Source organism: Ursus americanus, chromosome 6 (assembly GCF_024610735.1).
Source record: "Ursus americanus isolate L20-20 chromosome 6, mUrsAme1.1.p, whole genome shotgun sequence".
NCBI lineage: Eukaryota > Metazoa > Chordata > Mammalia > Carnivora > Ursidae > Ursus > Ursus americanus.
The window spans coordinates 54,613,074-54,625,889 of record NC_142132.1 but is presented as its reverse complement, the minus strand read 5'-3'; the positions used below and the strand labels follow the sequence as shown (position 1 = coordinate 54,625,889).

The following is a 12,816-nucleotide window of genomic DNA, read 5'->3' as shown; positions in this document are numbered from 1 at the left end:
GGCTTCTCCCGGCCCAGGAACCCCCCAGACCGTGGCTGCTCTGCAGACACAGCCCCAGCCAGAGCAAGCGAGGCGTGAGAAGACGACGGGCCAAGTCAGACATCTGCTTTCTTGGGCATTTATTGAGGAATTTGAAAACGGGGCACGTGATAAGGAGAGCTGGAGATCAAAGGGCATGGACAGAAGGGCCAGAAAGGTCTGGATGGCCAAAAGCAAACTGTGCTTACAAGGAAGGACAGACCCTGCGTGCAGAGGAGGCCAGAAGAGGGGGAACAAAGCACAGACCATGCCGAGTGGCCCCTAGAGCCTCCCCAGGTCAAGGAGCTTTCTGGCTCCTGTCCATTGAGCTTCTGAACACTAAACCTATTTTTGTTTAGGTAACAGAAGTGAGTTTTCATTCTTAGAGCAGCACTAAAAGGAGATCCAGCTTGGCAAGGGCAGTCTATGGTGTGGGGGTCCTGCTGGGAAGCGTCTGCCCTGCCAGGGACATTTCCCACCCGCCCTTTGCTTCTGGGTGGGGCCAAGTTCTCGCTGAAGGACAGTGACCAGGAGTGGTATGCATCACTTCTGGTCTGAAGCAGTTAAGAAGCAAGGGTGGCTTCCTTCCCTCTTCTTAACTGATGTGGGAAACGAAGCAGAAGAAAAATTATTACATTTCCTTACTACCTACAGCCATTGACAAGTCCTGGAAACAGGCAGAGTGACAGTCCTCTAGGGACTCCACTGCCTCAATGTTAATACTTTGTTAAGGGCAAAAGACAATCCTGGCCCAACCCCCCACCCCACCCCAGGATCCTGTAAGTCTACTTTAACATATAAAAATTCCTTTAGAAATTTCCCTTATCTCTAAACCCCCAAGATACGTGTTGGCAATCACCCCCCCCCAAAGCATATGGCCCACTGATATACATCTGAAGGGTCTCATGACTCAGGTTTTAATAGACAGTAATAAATGACCTTTTCCCAACAACAGCTAGCCCACTCAAGGTCCTGGAAACCTTGCTTCCAAATTCCTTAGAGACTCACGGTATCCCTAATTCCCTCCATTCCTCATGACCCCCATGCAGCTCTTTCTGCCCCCCTAGTCCTGTCCCCGTGCTATAATAAAACCACCTTTTAGCACCAAAGACGCCTCAAGAATTCTTTCTTGGCTGTTGACTTTGAACCCTAATGTCTTTCCTACATCACCAATGACGTTTAAAAAAAAAAAAAAAGTCGCTAGGTAGGCTTGTGGGGCGTGGTAATGGTGGCCCGTTGAGAAGAGCTACAGAGCGTGGTGGCAGAGGCAGCCTGGTGGGGCTGGAGGGTTGGCCACATGCAGGGGATGGAGCAAACACATGAATAAACTGAGGATAACGGCATGTGTTTCTCACCGACAGGAGGAAGAAGAAATAGGAAGAGGGGAGAGCGAGAATGAACCTTGTGGCGTCTGATACAAATCGGTACTCTCGGTGGTAACTCAAGGCTTATACGGAGACAGAAGCAAATACAGACGTAGGGTCTACTGAGAGGGCCCAGGAGCAGCAACACCTCAGAACAATAAGCACACCTTGCACCTAGATGTTGGCTTCTAAACACCATTCTCCAGCAATCAGAACCCTGGAGAAACGTCTGGTTCCGGGGAAAGCACAAGGCAAGCCTAGAACATTTACGTTTTGAAGGCAGTGCTCAAAGAATGATGGGGAGATGCCAAAAAGTGGAACTGAGAAGCTAGTTTGAAGGCACTCCTGCCAGCCAACAGACAAATCCGGCCTCAAAGTGAATAGACAAAAGCAACAGACAATTTCAGCATCAAAATAAATAATGACAATAATAGATTATGATCCATTGAAGAAAATATGAATCCATGAGTCCAAACAGATACAATTAAACAAATGGAAGGGAAAGCTCTTACCATAAAATGCCAGCTAATAAATGTAGGAGGAATAATGAAAATAAAGAATGACCATTTTGCAATGATTAAAGTTATCCAGCCAAGAGACATAAATGGGTGATAAACATCGTGGGTGAAAGTGGGATAAAGAATGGTGTATTTATATCATCTCAAAGTGATTCCACACAAAATAGGTACTAATTACAAAGGGGGAAGAAAACCTTTACAGCGGAGAAACATTTAGGCACGATCTTACTCAAACAGTCCACATTATCACCTGTTATAGGACAAAGAAACATCACGTGCCAGCCATTAGGTCACGATAAGAAGACGACATCACTAATGTGATATCCCTGCCGAAGACGCAGATCTTGAACCTAACTGGAAGGAAGCTCGAACAAACTCAGGCGAAGGCACGTTCTCTGTTACCCTCAGGAAGCTCAAGGGCATCAGACTCCAGGAAAGACTGAGGAACTGCTCCAGGCAAAGGGGGATCAAAGCCACGGCGAGCGGGTGTAACTCATGATCCCAAATGAGACCTTTCGTTACAAAGAACATCACAGGGGCATGTGGCAAAACTGGAATGGCGATGTCTGGGTGAAAGGTGTCTGGGGATTCTTGCAACTTTTCTGCATGTTGAAATTGTTTCAAAAGAAAATTATTTTTTAAAAAGCAGCAGGAATTGGGGTGCCTGGGTGGCTCAGTCGGTTATGCGTCTGCCTTGGGCTCAGATCATGATCTCAGGTCCTGGGATCGAGTCCCTACATCAGGCTCCCTGCTCAGCCGGGAGTCTGCTTCTCCCTCTGCCCCTCCCCCTGCTCGTGCTCTCTCTCAAATAAAATCTATTTTTATCTTTTTTTTTAAATGGTTATTTGGACATTATTTATTAAAATTAAAAACTTTTGTCCTGTGAAAGAAAATGAAAAGATAAGTCACAGATGGGGAGAAAATATTTACAATTTAAAAACCCTCAAATTTCAAAATTCAACAATGCGAAAATAACCCAATAACGAAATGGGCAAAAGCTCTGAATAGACACTTCACCTAGAAGACATACAAATAGCAAATAAAGTAAATGCAAAATAGGCAGATGCAAGTGAAAACCACTGAAGTGTAAATTAAGACCACGGCGATGACTCTAACGAGAGTTGATAGTAGGCAAGGTTGCTGTGCGTGGGAGGGAAAGAGTATGTGGGAAATCTTACACTTCCCATTCAGCTTTGCTGTGGACTTCACAGTGCTTTAAAAAATATTTTAAAAAATCACAGTGAGATACACTGTTCACCTATTAGAACGTCAAAACAAAACAAAACCGCAATACCAAGTGTTAGCAAGGCAGAACAACTGGAACTTTTCAAATAAAATCTATTAAAAAAAAACAAAATCAGGCCTACCTCCTGCCTCTTCCCCCATCCACCTGCCAGGTGCCGGAGACATGGCAGAGGCCTCCGCGGTCGCAGGTCCAGTGACAGATCCACCAGAGGGAAGGAGCCTCAGTCCCTCGCCCACTCCTGCAACACAGCCCCCCTTCCCTTCCTGGTCGGTCCCCTACTTTCGACTTTACGTGAATTTCTGTTGTCTGAAGCCGCTGAGCTGGGGGAGAGGGGATCTTTTCCTGCTTTATCCTGACTCAGCCACTCATTCAACAGCTCACTGTACTTCTCCACTTGAGGTCCCACACACCCCGAGGAAACATCTTGCCCCAAAACTCGTTAGCCATACTGTTGTCCTCGTCAGAAATGCAGGCGCGTCTGCCCTTTCCCTCTCGGCGTCGCCCCGCCTCACATGCCATCGCTTGGTCTTCTCCATGTCGCCCGGTCCTTCTTCAGCCGTCTTCTCCCCAACCTGGCCCCGGGGAGCCGGATCCCCCAGCCCACCATCCTGCTCCTTTCCGAATTTCCCTCCACTTAGTGCTGCCAGAACACACAGGGTTTCACACCTCCTTGTCCCAGTTCCTGCTGCTCTCCACCTGGAACACCCTCCCTGTTTCCAGGCCATTCGGTAAACACCTACTCTCTTTTCAGGGTTCAGCTCCTAAGACACCTCGAGGAGGCCTTGCCTGATCCCCCCCTCCCTAGGCCCTAGGACATGGCCTTCCCTCTGAGTGGACAGAACTGCCTGGCCCGTTGCACTAATGGGCTGACACACCAGTCTCCCCAAAATGCCGAGCTCCTTGGTACCCACTGGAAGAAATGTCCCCCTCCCACTCCCAGCGAAGTCAGCCCTCAGCCCTCACCCCCTGCTGCCATTACTTTACTGTGGGGTTTCTCTCAAGCTAACTTTGCCTTCTGGACCATTCTGAAGTTGTAAAGGGGAGAACAATCATCACAGGAATTTTGGGGTTGCCCCGTTGGCACTCAACAGATAGATGGTGGAAACAAAGTACTCCTAGCAATTCTCTCGGCTTAGAATTAGTCCCCCAATCAGCCCCCCCCCATGACATTGAACCTGTCAACGACTTCACAGTCCTTTCTCAAGGGTGGACACGTGCAGGACCCTGGTACGCAGTGCATGTTCGTGACGTGCAGGGCTGGTCTTAGGTCCTTGGGGCTGCCTTGGTCTCATTCATATCTTTGAACCTCCCACCCACCCCCCCAGGGCCTAGTACAGGCCTGGACCCCTCTTGGGTGCTCTGTAAGCACTTACCGCCGGGCCAAGACCACCACCTTCCAAGGGCTGCGAGCCCCATGCAGTGCTGACTGGCACCATGATCGGACGCCAGGCCCAGTCCGGCACGAGAGTAGCTGGAGCCCCCCCCCCCCCGAGAAAGCAGGACAGAAAAGGTATATTTCTGTGCCTGGGGGTTTCCTATTCCCAATTCGACTTTTGAATCAAAGAAGAAGAAAAAGAAGAACCTGTTATATAGAAGCAGAGTTTCTCCCGGACGTGCTCTTTATTCCCAACCCCCAACTACACACATTCTACCCCGTGAGATCCCTGAGGCCCATTTTATGGGCTGGAAGGTGAAGGCACGGTGTCGGAGCGCCCCTGGAGCTCAGCGACACCTGACCGATGAGGACCCACAAGTCCTGACCTTCGGGGACTCCACTTAGAGATGGAGCAGAGCCATAAAAACGTTTCTTCCTCTTGTCTTTGGTCTTAGAGCAGGCCTCTCTGCCGAGGGTTTCTGAGGAACTCCCTGCCCCATTGAAGCAGCTGCCCCGGCGGCCGGCGGCCATCAGGAGACAGGGAACCGATGCGAAGCCAGAGCCGCCCCCGGCTGTCAGGACCAGGGCTGCTGTGCACTTGCACGGGGCTCCCCACAAGGAGAAATAACACAGCTGAGTCCAGTGCCGGGGGGCAGACAGAGGTGAGGGCTCAAAAGAGCGCCCCGAAACAGGCTGCCAGGTTGGAGACCCATGGGGCCGAAGGGAAGTCTGGTCCCGACTCCGGAGCTGAGCAAGGTGGGTGGCGATGGGGCAGCGGTCCAGGTGGGGTGTGCCCTGTCGGGATCCTGAGCTGCTACCCTCAGCACTCACTGCAGCGTAAAACGGGGGCTCCCGTCTCCAGAGGCCTGCCGCGGCCTCAGAGCTTGCTCCGTGGGGCCTCTGTCAGGGGCCGCTGCAGCCGCCACACCACCTTCTCGGGCTCCGCGGCACTGTCCAGCTCACGGAGGCCACCCAGGTCACCCGTCTGCCTGTACCGCCGCAGGCCCGGCTGCAGCACCGTGATGGGGACGCTGAAGTTCAGGTGAGGGTAGGTGGCCCCTGTGTCATTGTCCCGGGTGTTGCTGGCCACGATGCCTGTTGAGGAGTCCAAAGAGGAAAGGCGCTATGAGCCAGGGGACAGACGGACGGGAGCTGAGGTCCATCTCCGGCCCGGAGGCCCTAGGACCGCTGGGGGCTTGCAGTCCCCTCACGGTGACAGACGCCCAGCTTCCCTCCTGGCCTCAGGCCCCCCACACCTCGGTGCCCCTTCCCGCATTTACTTTCTCCTTCACGTCAGTACCTAACACACAGTGTCTCCCCGGCTTTGTTACCGTTCTCTCCAACTAGCGTGGGCTCTGTGGGCTTTGCCCACCCAGGCCCCCCAGCACCTGCAGAGCAGTGCCGACCCCGGGTAGCCGCCCCGCGAGTGGTCGCCGGCTGGCGGAGTAAATGAATCCCGCCGCGTGGGCGCGTGTGTGCGCGTGTGTGCACGGGGATGTGCTTTTTCAGACGACTTCAGACTCACAGGAGCCTTCCAAAACAGCAGCCTCCCTGCCTGCCCTTCATCCAGCTTCTCCTCACGTCACCGCAAGTCAAGGGTCAAAACCAGGAAAGTAACCTTGGAACAACGCCAGTGACGGAAATGCAGGACGAGCTCGGATGTCGCCAGCGATCCCACAAATGCTTTTTCTGTTCCTGGAGCCAATCCAGGGCCCCAGAAGCCTTTAGCCGTCTTGTCTCTCGAGTCTTCTCCAGTCCGGGTCAGTTCCAGTCTTCTCCTATCGCTCATGGCCTTGACACTCAGAAGAGCACAGGTCAGTTGTTCTGTAGAACGTTCCTCAGACTGGGGTCACCCGAGGTTTTCTCATGGTAGGCGTGACGTTTGACATGCTTCGGAATACGGTCCGGTGCCCTTCTCCGGGCAGCCTATCAGGAGGCGGATGGTGTCCGTCAGCATTTCTTGCGATGCTAGGTAAACTTGATCGCTTAGCCGAGGTGCTATCTGCCAGAATGCTCTACCGTGCGCCTACTATTTGCCCTCTTGTAAGTACGAACTCTTTTTGGATCATGCAAAGATCTCAATTCTACTTTCCATTCATTGGTGGGTCCTGTCCACAACCATTCCTTCTGGGGTACCCTAGTCGTGGCTTTCTACGTCCCTCAAGTCTTCTGCACTTAGTAATTGGAATTCTTCTGTAAGGAGAAGCTGCCACTTGTCTCCGTTTTAGAACGTCCTCAGTTACTAAGGTCAGTGTGGATGCAGCCGTTCTTTGAGTTATCACGGTGACTCCTGCCACGGGCTCTGCAGCTCAGCTCCTTCTACTGGGAGCTCCTGCGGATCGCCTCTGCGTTTGCTGCTCCTTGGCTGCACCGGTCATTTTGTTGTTAGCATTTCCTTCCTCTCCAGCATCCCAAGGTGCTCGGGGCTCATCTCAGATGTTCCCTGCCCGAGCCCCGGAATGAGTCGCTTCCTGGTGCCTTTTATTAGAGAAACCAAGATCTGGGCTCTCGGTGGGCTCACTGCAAGTGGGGTGTCACTGCTTCTGGCGCCTCTCAGCGCACGGAGCTAGGTTATATCTATGTATACACTAACTCATGCCTACACACACGTCTATACTTATTTCTACACCCACTTCTCTGTGTATTTCTAAACGTCAGCAGGTATATGGAGGAAATAGAATGCAGGCTGTGACAACTGGCCCTAAGCGTATTATCAACGAATCATTAACTGCGCTCCAGGGGAAGGGGAAGAAAGGAGTCGACCTAAGAAACTGGGGAAAACAGTGTTTTGCGGGGACGCGTGAAGGCTCAAGACAAAAAGAACTATACACACTTAAACACTACACTCTAGTTGGTAAATCTGTTGCTTACGGGGCTGTGAGATAGGGATTCTGCAAGTACTTTGTGTCCGTTGAAAAAATAGGTGAATCCACTCCTGCTAGCAAGAGCAAGGCGAGGTTTCTCTGGATGGCAGAAGTAAGGGAAGGGGAAGCATCGTGTGAGCCCTGGTGTGGGAGGACAGTTGGAGGTATCCACGTGCACTCACAGTTGGTTTTTTTTTTAATGGATGGACTGTTTTGTTTTTTTAACCAGAATTAGTTACCAAAATTTTAAAATGGAAAGATTTAACAGCCACATATTTGAAAAAAAAAAAAAAAAAGGTTCCCAGTTGCTAGTGAAGTGTTACAGAATCAGGCCGTGTTAGACCCACAGTCCTGTGGAAGGAGGCATCAGTGTGCTGGAGCACGTGCTTTCACCCCGGGTCACCCTTGACCCTCCGCGCCCTGCTGTCCTAGCTCCCTCGTTCGTTCACCTTACCTGTGACTCTCGGACGGATCCAACCGCTGAGTTCCACAGATTCAATGAGATCGGAGACTTACCTGAGGTGACGCGGTGGCTTAGTGGCAGAGAAGGAACCGGGACTCAGATCTCTTCCCTCCCTGCTCAGCGTCTGTCCCTCTCCATCCTCAAGAGCGCAAGTGCCAGAAAACCGTGGCTACCTGCCTCGTGGGCATGAGGCCCACCATCTTCCCAGGCCGACAGCGGCTCCCGGGACGGGGTGCCCGCACCCTCTAGATGGGACTGAGGGCCTGGCAAGGGGAAGGCCGGGAGAGGCCGGGGAGCCGCTTACCCAGGAGGTCTCCTGTGCGGATGGAGAAGAGGGGTCCCCCGCTGGAGCCGCCGTGCACGGCGCACGTGGTCTGCAGCATCACCGGTGTGTCACCCACCCGCACCACAGCTGACAGGATGCCTGAGGTCACCGAGGGCCCGCAGGCCTGGCCGAAGACGCCGAAGCCCACCACACTGACAGCTTCGCCTGCCCGGGAAGAAAGGGGGGTGAAGGCGGGGAGTCGCCTCTGTCTGACGGGACTCACACGCTCCCCAACCTGCTCCCGGCCCTCTCTGAAGTTCCAACCCTTCTCCGCCCTTCAGGCCACCGCTCAGATACTCCTGCCTCCGGGGAGTCTGCCCCAGGTCCCCAAGAGAAGAGGCCGGGCCGTCCACTGGGCTCCCAGCTCCTGCTCACCACTGGTTCTGGGCGTCAGGCTGTTCTCCGGCCCTCATTTCCCTACTGCACCGGGAGGTTACTGCTCAGGGTTCCTGGCACCCAGCCCTGTGCTCAAGAAATGTCTGTGTCGGTCAAGCATCTGCCTTCAGCTCAGGTCATGATCCCAGGGTCCTGGGACCGAGCCCCATATGGGGCTCCTTACTCAGCAAGGAGCCTGCTTCTCCCTCTGCCTGCTGCTCCCCCTGCTCTGTGCTCTCTCTGACAAATAGATAAAATCTTAAAAAAAAAAAAAAAAGTAAATAAATGTTTGCGACATTAATACCCATCTCCTCCTTGGACTAAGAAGTCTCTTGGTGAAAAAAAGTGGTGATGATGACAAGGAACCCCCGTCACCAAGTGCTCTGAATGCCCAGGGCACACGGCCAAACGCTGTACAAGCAACGTCTCACCCACTCCTCCCAGTGCCCAGGAGCAGGGAGCATTATCCCCATATTACAGATGTGCAAACTGAGGCAGAGACTGTAGAGCTGCCTGTCCAAGGACACGGGGCTAGCCAGGGGCAGAAGAGACGCCAACTTAGAGTCGTGGTCTGCACCCCACAGGGAGGCATCTGGCACTCCCAAGGCAGCACGCCTCAACGGGGAGCCTCGAAAGTATAACCCCGCTCTGGCCAGCCCGCAGTGTTATAAGGAGCCCCCAGGCTCAGCCTCTCCACATTACACCGCTGCAGGGCCTCGGGAAAAAGCTATGCCTTACTTTTCGCCAGGGATCCCACCTGTACCCCCCCCCCCCCGCCAAGCCCAGGACCGGGGCATGCTGGGCACAAGCAGGGAAGCCTCCAAGAGCAACCCCAGGCAAAGCACTGAAACCAGGCTGACTTCACCCCAGCCTCATGCCGCCCTGACTCATGACTCCAGCAGGGGTGGGGCAGGGAGCCCGTCTAGGGGGCTAGAGTGCCCTAGTCTAGATCGAGAGGGTTAGAGTGCCCCGCACTGACTTCGCTTCCTGAGGTCCGCCCCAGACCAGAGGGCCCCTTGTCCTTTACCTTCATGGAAACGCTCAGCCAGCACCGGCAGGGGGACACCATGTAGGTCCTCGTCCAGGCTCACTACCGCTATGTCATAGGGAGAGGTCTCCTGGGTGGCAAACACCACACATCCCCAGATCGTGGCACTCCTAGGAGCAAGGGAAACAAAGTGATGGGCTAGCTTTCTGACCCTTTAGCGCCGAGAGGAAGCAAGGGGAGGAGAGTGACCGTAGAAGTCATGGACTTGGGGGTCATCGGGTCTGGCGTCAGCCCTGACGCGTACCAGGCAGGCATCTCTGGGCACGCCACTCGACCATCCTGTGGCGCTTCCAAACATGCCTCAGACTTCTATGCAAGCTCCCTGCAGCTCACCGTATACCTAACGCCTGACACCGGGGGGCGCTGTGGGCCAGGACAGGTGTGAATGCTGTATGCACACCATTTCATTTAGTCCTTACCGAAGCTCTAAGAACCAGGCGCTGGTGTTACCACCATTTTAAATGGTGCATTGGAGGGCCAGAGAGGTTGAGTAACTTCCTCAAGGTCACACAGTAGATGGCAGAAGCCAGGGCACACATTCCCAGCGTTTTCCTTCACTGCCTCATTTGGGCTAACAAGCCTGCCAGTTGGTGAGGCAGATGTAGGATTTCGATCCTGTGTCCCTGTTTACACACATACATGCTAGCACTTCTACAGCTCTCACTGTGCGCCGGGCTCTGTTCCAAGACTTTACAGGTCAGCTCAGGGACAGGCAGCTTAGACTGGCTCGTCCAGGATCACACAGGAGCTCCCTGCTGCACTCTGCAGGGACAGCTTCCAGCAGACCCCCTGGGCTCCCTAGGAGCAAGTGTGTCTGTTGTTGGGGCGGAGGATTGGGCACCCCACCAACCGGAAATCCTCATCACCATCTTCCTCTAGAGCCATGGCTGTCCTGGTGGCTGCCAGAGGGAACACCCTACGGCAAAGCCAGCTGGGTTAACACTGGACATTCAGGAGAGGGATTTGGAAAGGCCTGGGCCACGAGGCTGAGCCAGGTACAGACCCTCAGGCATTAACACCAAGGCGAGGTAACGCTCTGCTCCTGCCTAAGTCGAGCGCCTGGGACGACCGCAGAAACAGGACCCCAGCGAGAAACCCAAGCCAGGAAGCCAAGGCTGCTGTCCCTGCCGCCGGGCAAATGGAAGGAAAGGAACCCAAGAGTGCTTTCCCCGCAGAGGCCTAAATGACCGAAGTCCCAACCTGGCTGCCAGGATCACCCAAAGATTGTTTCAGTCCATCTGTTGCTGGGCCCCACTCCCACGTTCTAATTAGGTGGGGCTTCCGCACGTGTAAGTTTTATTGGGATGGGAAGTTCTGCTGAAGATCTCAGAGAGCAATCAGGTAAAGTAAGAGGCCCCTCTTCAGACCCCAGGACGGCAGTATTCGGGGCCTCTGAGACCTCACGACCGCTCTCAGGGGCGATGGAACAGGGCGGGGAAGTCTCCGTTCAAGGGGCCTAGTGCTGTGTGGGTGCGGGGCTATACGACAGAGCAGAGTTGGGAAGGAATTCAGGCTGGGAGGGGGTGCTCAACGACGCCCAGTCAGGGGTGCTGGGACTCCCCACAGTCCCAGGATCCAGAGTTGCTTGGTGTCTTGCCCAAGCCCTACTCACCTCCTGCCAGGAGGGAGGCCCAGAACCCCCTACACTGGGGTTGTGAATACGCGGGAACGAGGGGAGGGACTCAGGTCTCTCTCCGCACTACAGCGTCAAAGCATCAGCATGATGCCAGAAGGCCTCCATTATCCTCAGAGTTACGATCTGACACCCGGGGAGCGGGCAGAGTTGGGGCAACCTTGCGGGCCTTACTTGGGGGGCGTGGCGCGCACCAGGACCCTGGCCGCCTCCCGAGGGGCCACATGCCGGCAGGTCACCACGAGGCGGGGCGCCACGGCCACTCCGGAGCCCCAGACGGTGCCGCACTCCACCAGCACGGCCGCAGCTGCCCACGGGGGGCCGGGGTCGCGGAGGGGCAGGCCCCACGGGACGCCCACCTCCGGCGGCAGGAGGGCGGCCAGGGCGTGGGTGCCGGGGCCCAGGCGGCCAAGAGCGGCTCGGGCGGCGCGCAGGAGAGGGGCGGCGGCGCAGAGCAGCGTGAGGCCCACCCACTCGCGGGCCTTCCAGCAGAGGGGCGCGACCACCAGCGCCACGAGCGCCCCCGCGGGCCGCGCCGCGAACACGCCGCCGCCCTCGGTGCCCGGCAGGCAGCGCGCGTCGGTGAGCAGCAGCGGGCCGGCTGCGTTGCTGAGCACGCCGCGGCTGAGCGTGTTGAGAAAGATGTCGGGGCAGAAGGCCCCGAACGGGGAGCCGCAGGCCAGCAGCGGCGTGCCCTTGGGCACTGCCCCGAGAGGCGCCACGGCCACCGCCGGCCCGCGCTCCTCCTCCGCCGCCGCCTCTTCTTCCTCGGGGTCGGGCCGCAAGCGCAGCAGCGCGAACCAGCCCAGCGCTCTCAGCTGATCCTCCTCCTCCTCCTCCGACACCTCGTCGTCCGGCGCCGCGCTCGCGAAGCGCCACTGCTCGGCCGCCTCGCCCCCGAAGAGGCGCGCGAAGTGGGCCCGGAAGGCCGGGCAGCTCAGCAGCAGCAGCAGCTCGGCCGGCCGCGGGGGCTCCATGAGCCGCCCGCGGGGTCGGGCCGGCGGGCCGAGCTCCGGGCCGGCGCACTGGGGCGTGCACAGGCCGGGACGGCCCCGCTCCGCGCGGCCTGCGGGGCTCGCGGCTGCTGGACCCCACTGCACGTGCAGGCGCAGGTCGTCGCCGCAACTGTCGCCGGGCAGGAAGGCGGCGCCGGCCGCGGTCAGCGCTGCGCTCCCGGCCCGCAGGAAGGGGGTGAAGATGCCCCCGTGGCACAGCACCAGGTCCGGGCAGCGGCTCAGGATCACCCCGCTGCAGCTCCACGAGCCCGCCTCGGCCTGCCCGGCCCGGGAGGCGCTCACCACGCAGCCCGCCTTCTCGGCCGCCCTCATGGAGGGCCCCCACTGCCGCGCCATGTCCTCCAGAACCGTGCACACGGCGTTTCCAGGGGAACGGGGGAGAGAGCGAGGACCCCCGTCGGGACCCGCGGGTCGCACGCAGCGCCACCCAAAGCTGGAAGCGAGAAGTGCAAACACTGACTCAGGTCTTCCTCGTTGGGCCCGATTGGCTGAGCCCCAACTTGCCCCGCCGGATTGGCTGCGCTGGGGGCCGAGCCCTGATTGGCTGCCCAGGCTGACCCCGTCCCTTTCC

At 56.5% G+C, this 12,816-nt stretch overlaps 1 protein-coding gene across 1 annotated transcript; it reads right to left on the bottom strand.

Moving 5' to 3' along the window:
* Positions 1-4,747: 4,747 nt before the first annotated feature.
* On the bottom strand, positions 4,748-12,726 carry TYSND1 (trypsin like peroxisomal matrix peptidase 1). Its single transcript, XM_045783503.2, has 4 exons — positions 11,404-12,726; positions 9,576-9,706; positions 8,153-8,338; positions 4,748-5,616 (listed from the first exon to the last, which is right to left on the bottom strand). Exons 1-4 carry the CDS (start codon positions 12,579-12,581, stop codon positions 5,399-5,401), a joined length of 1,713 nt encoding a protein of 570 aa, XP_045639459.2. The 5' UTR covers positions 12,582-12,726; the 3' UTR covers positions 4,748-5,398.
* Between the last annotated feature and the right edge of the window lie 90 nt (positions 12,727-12,816).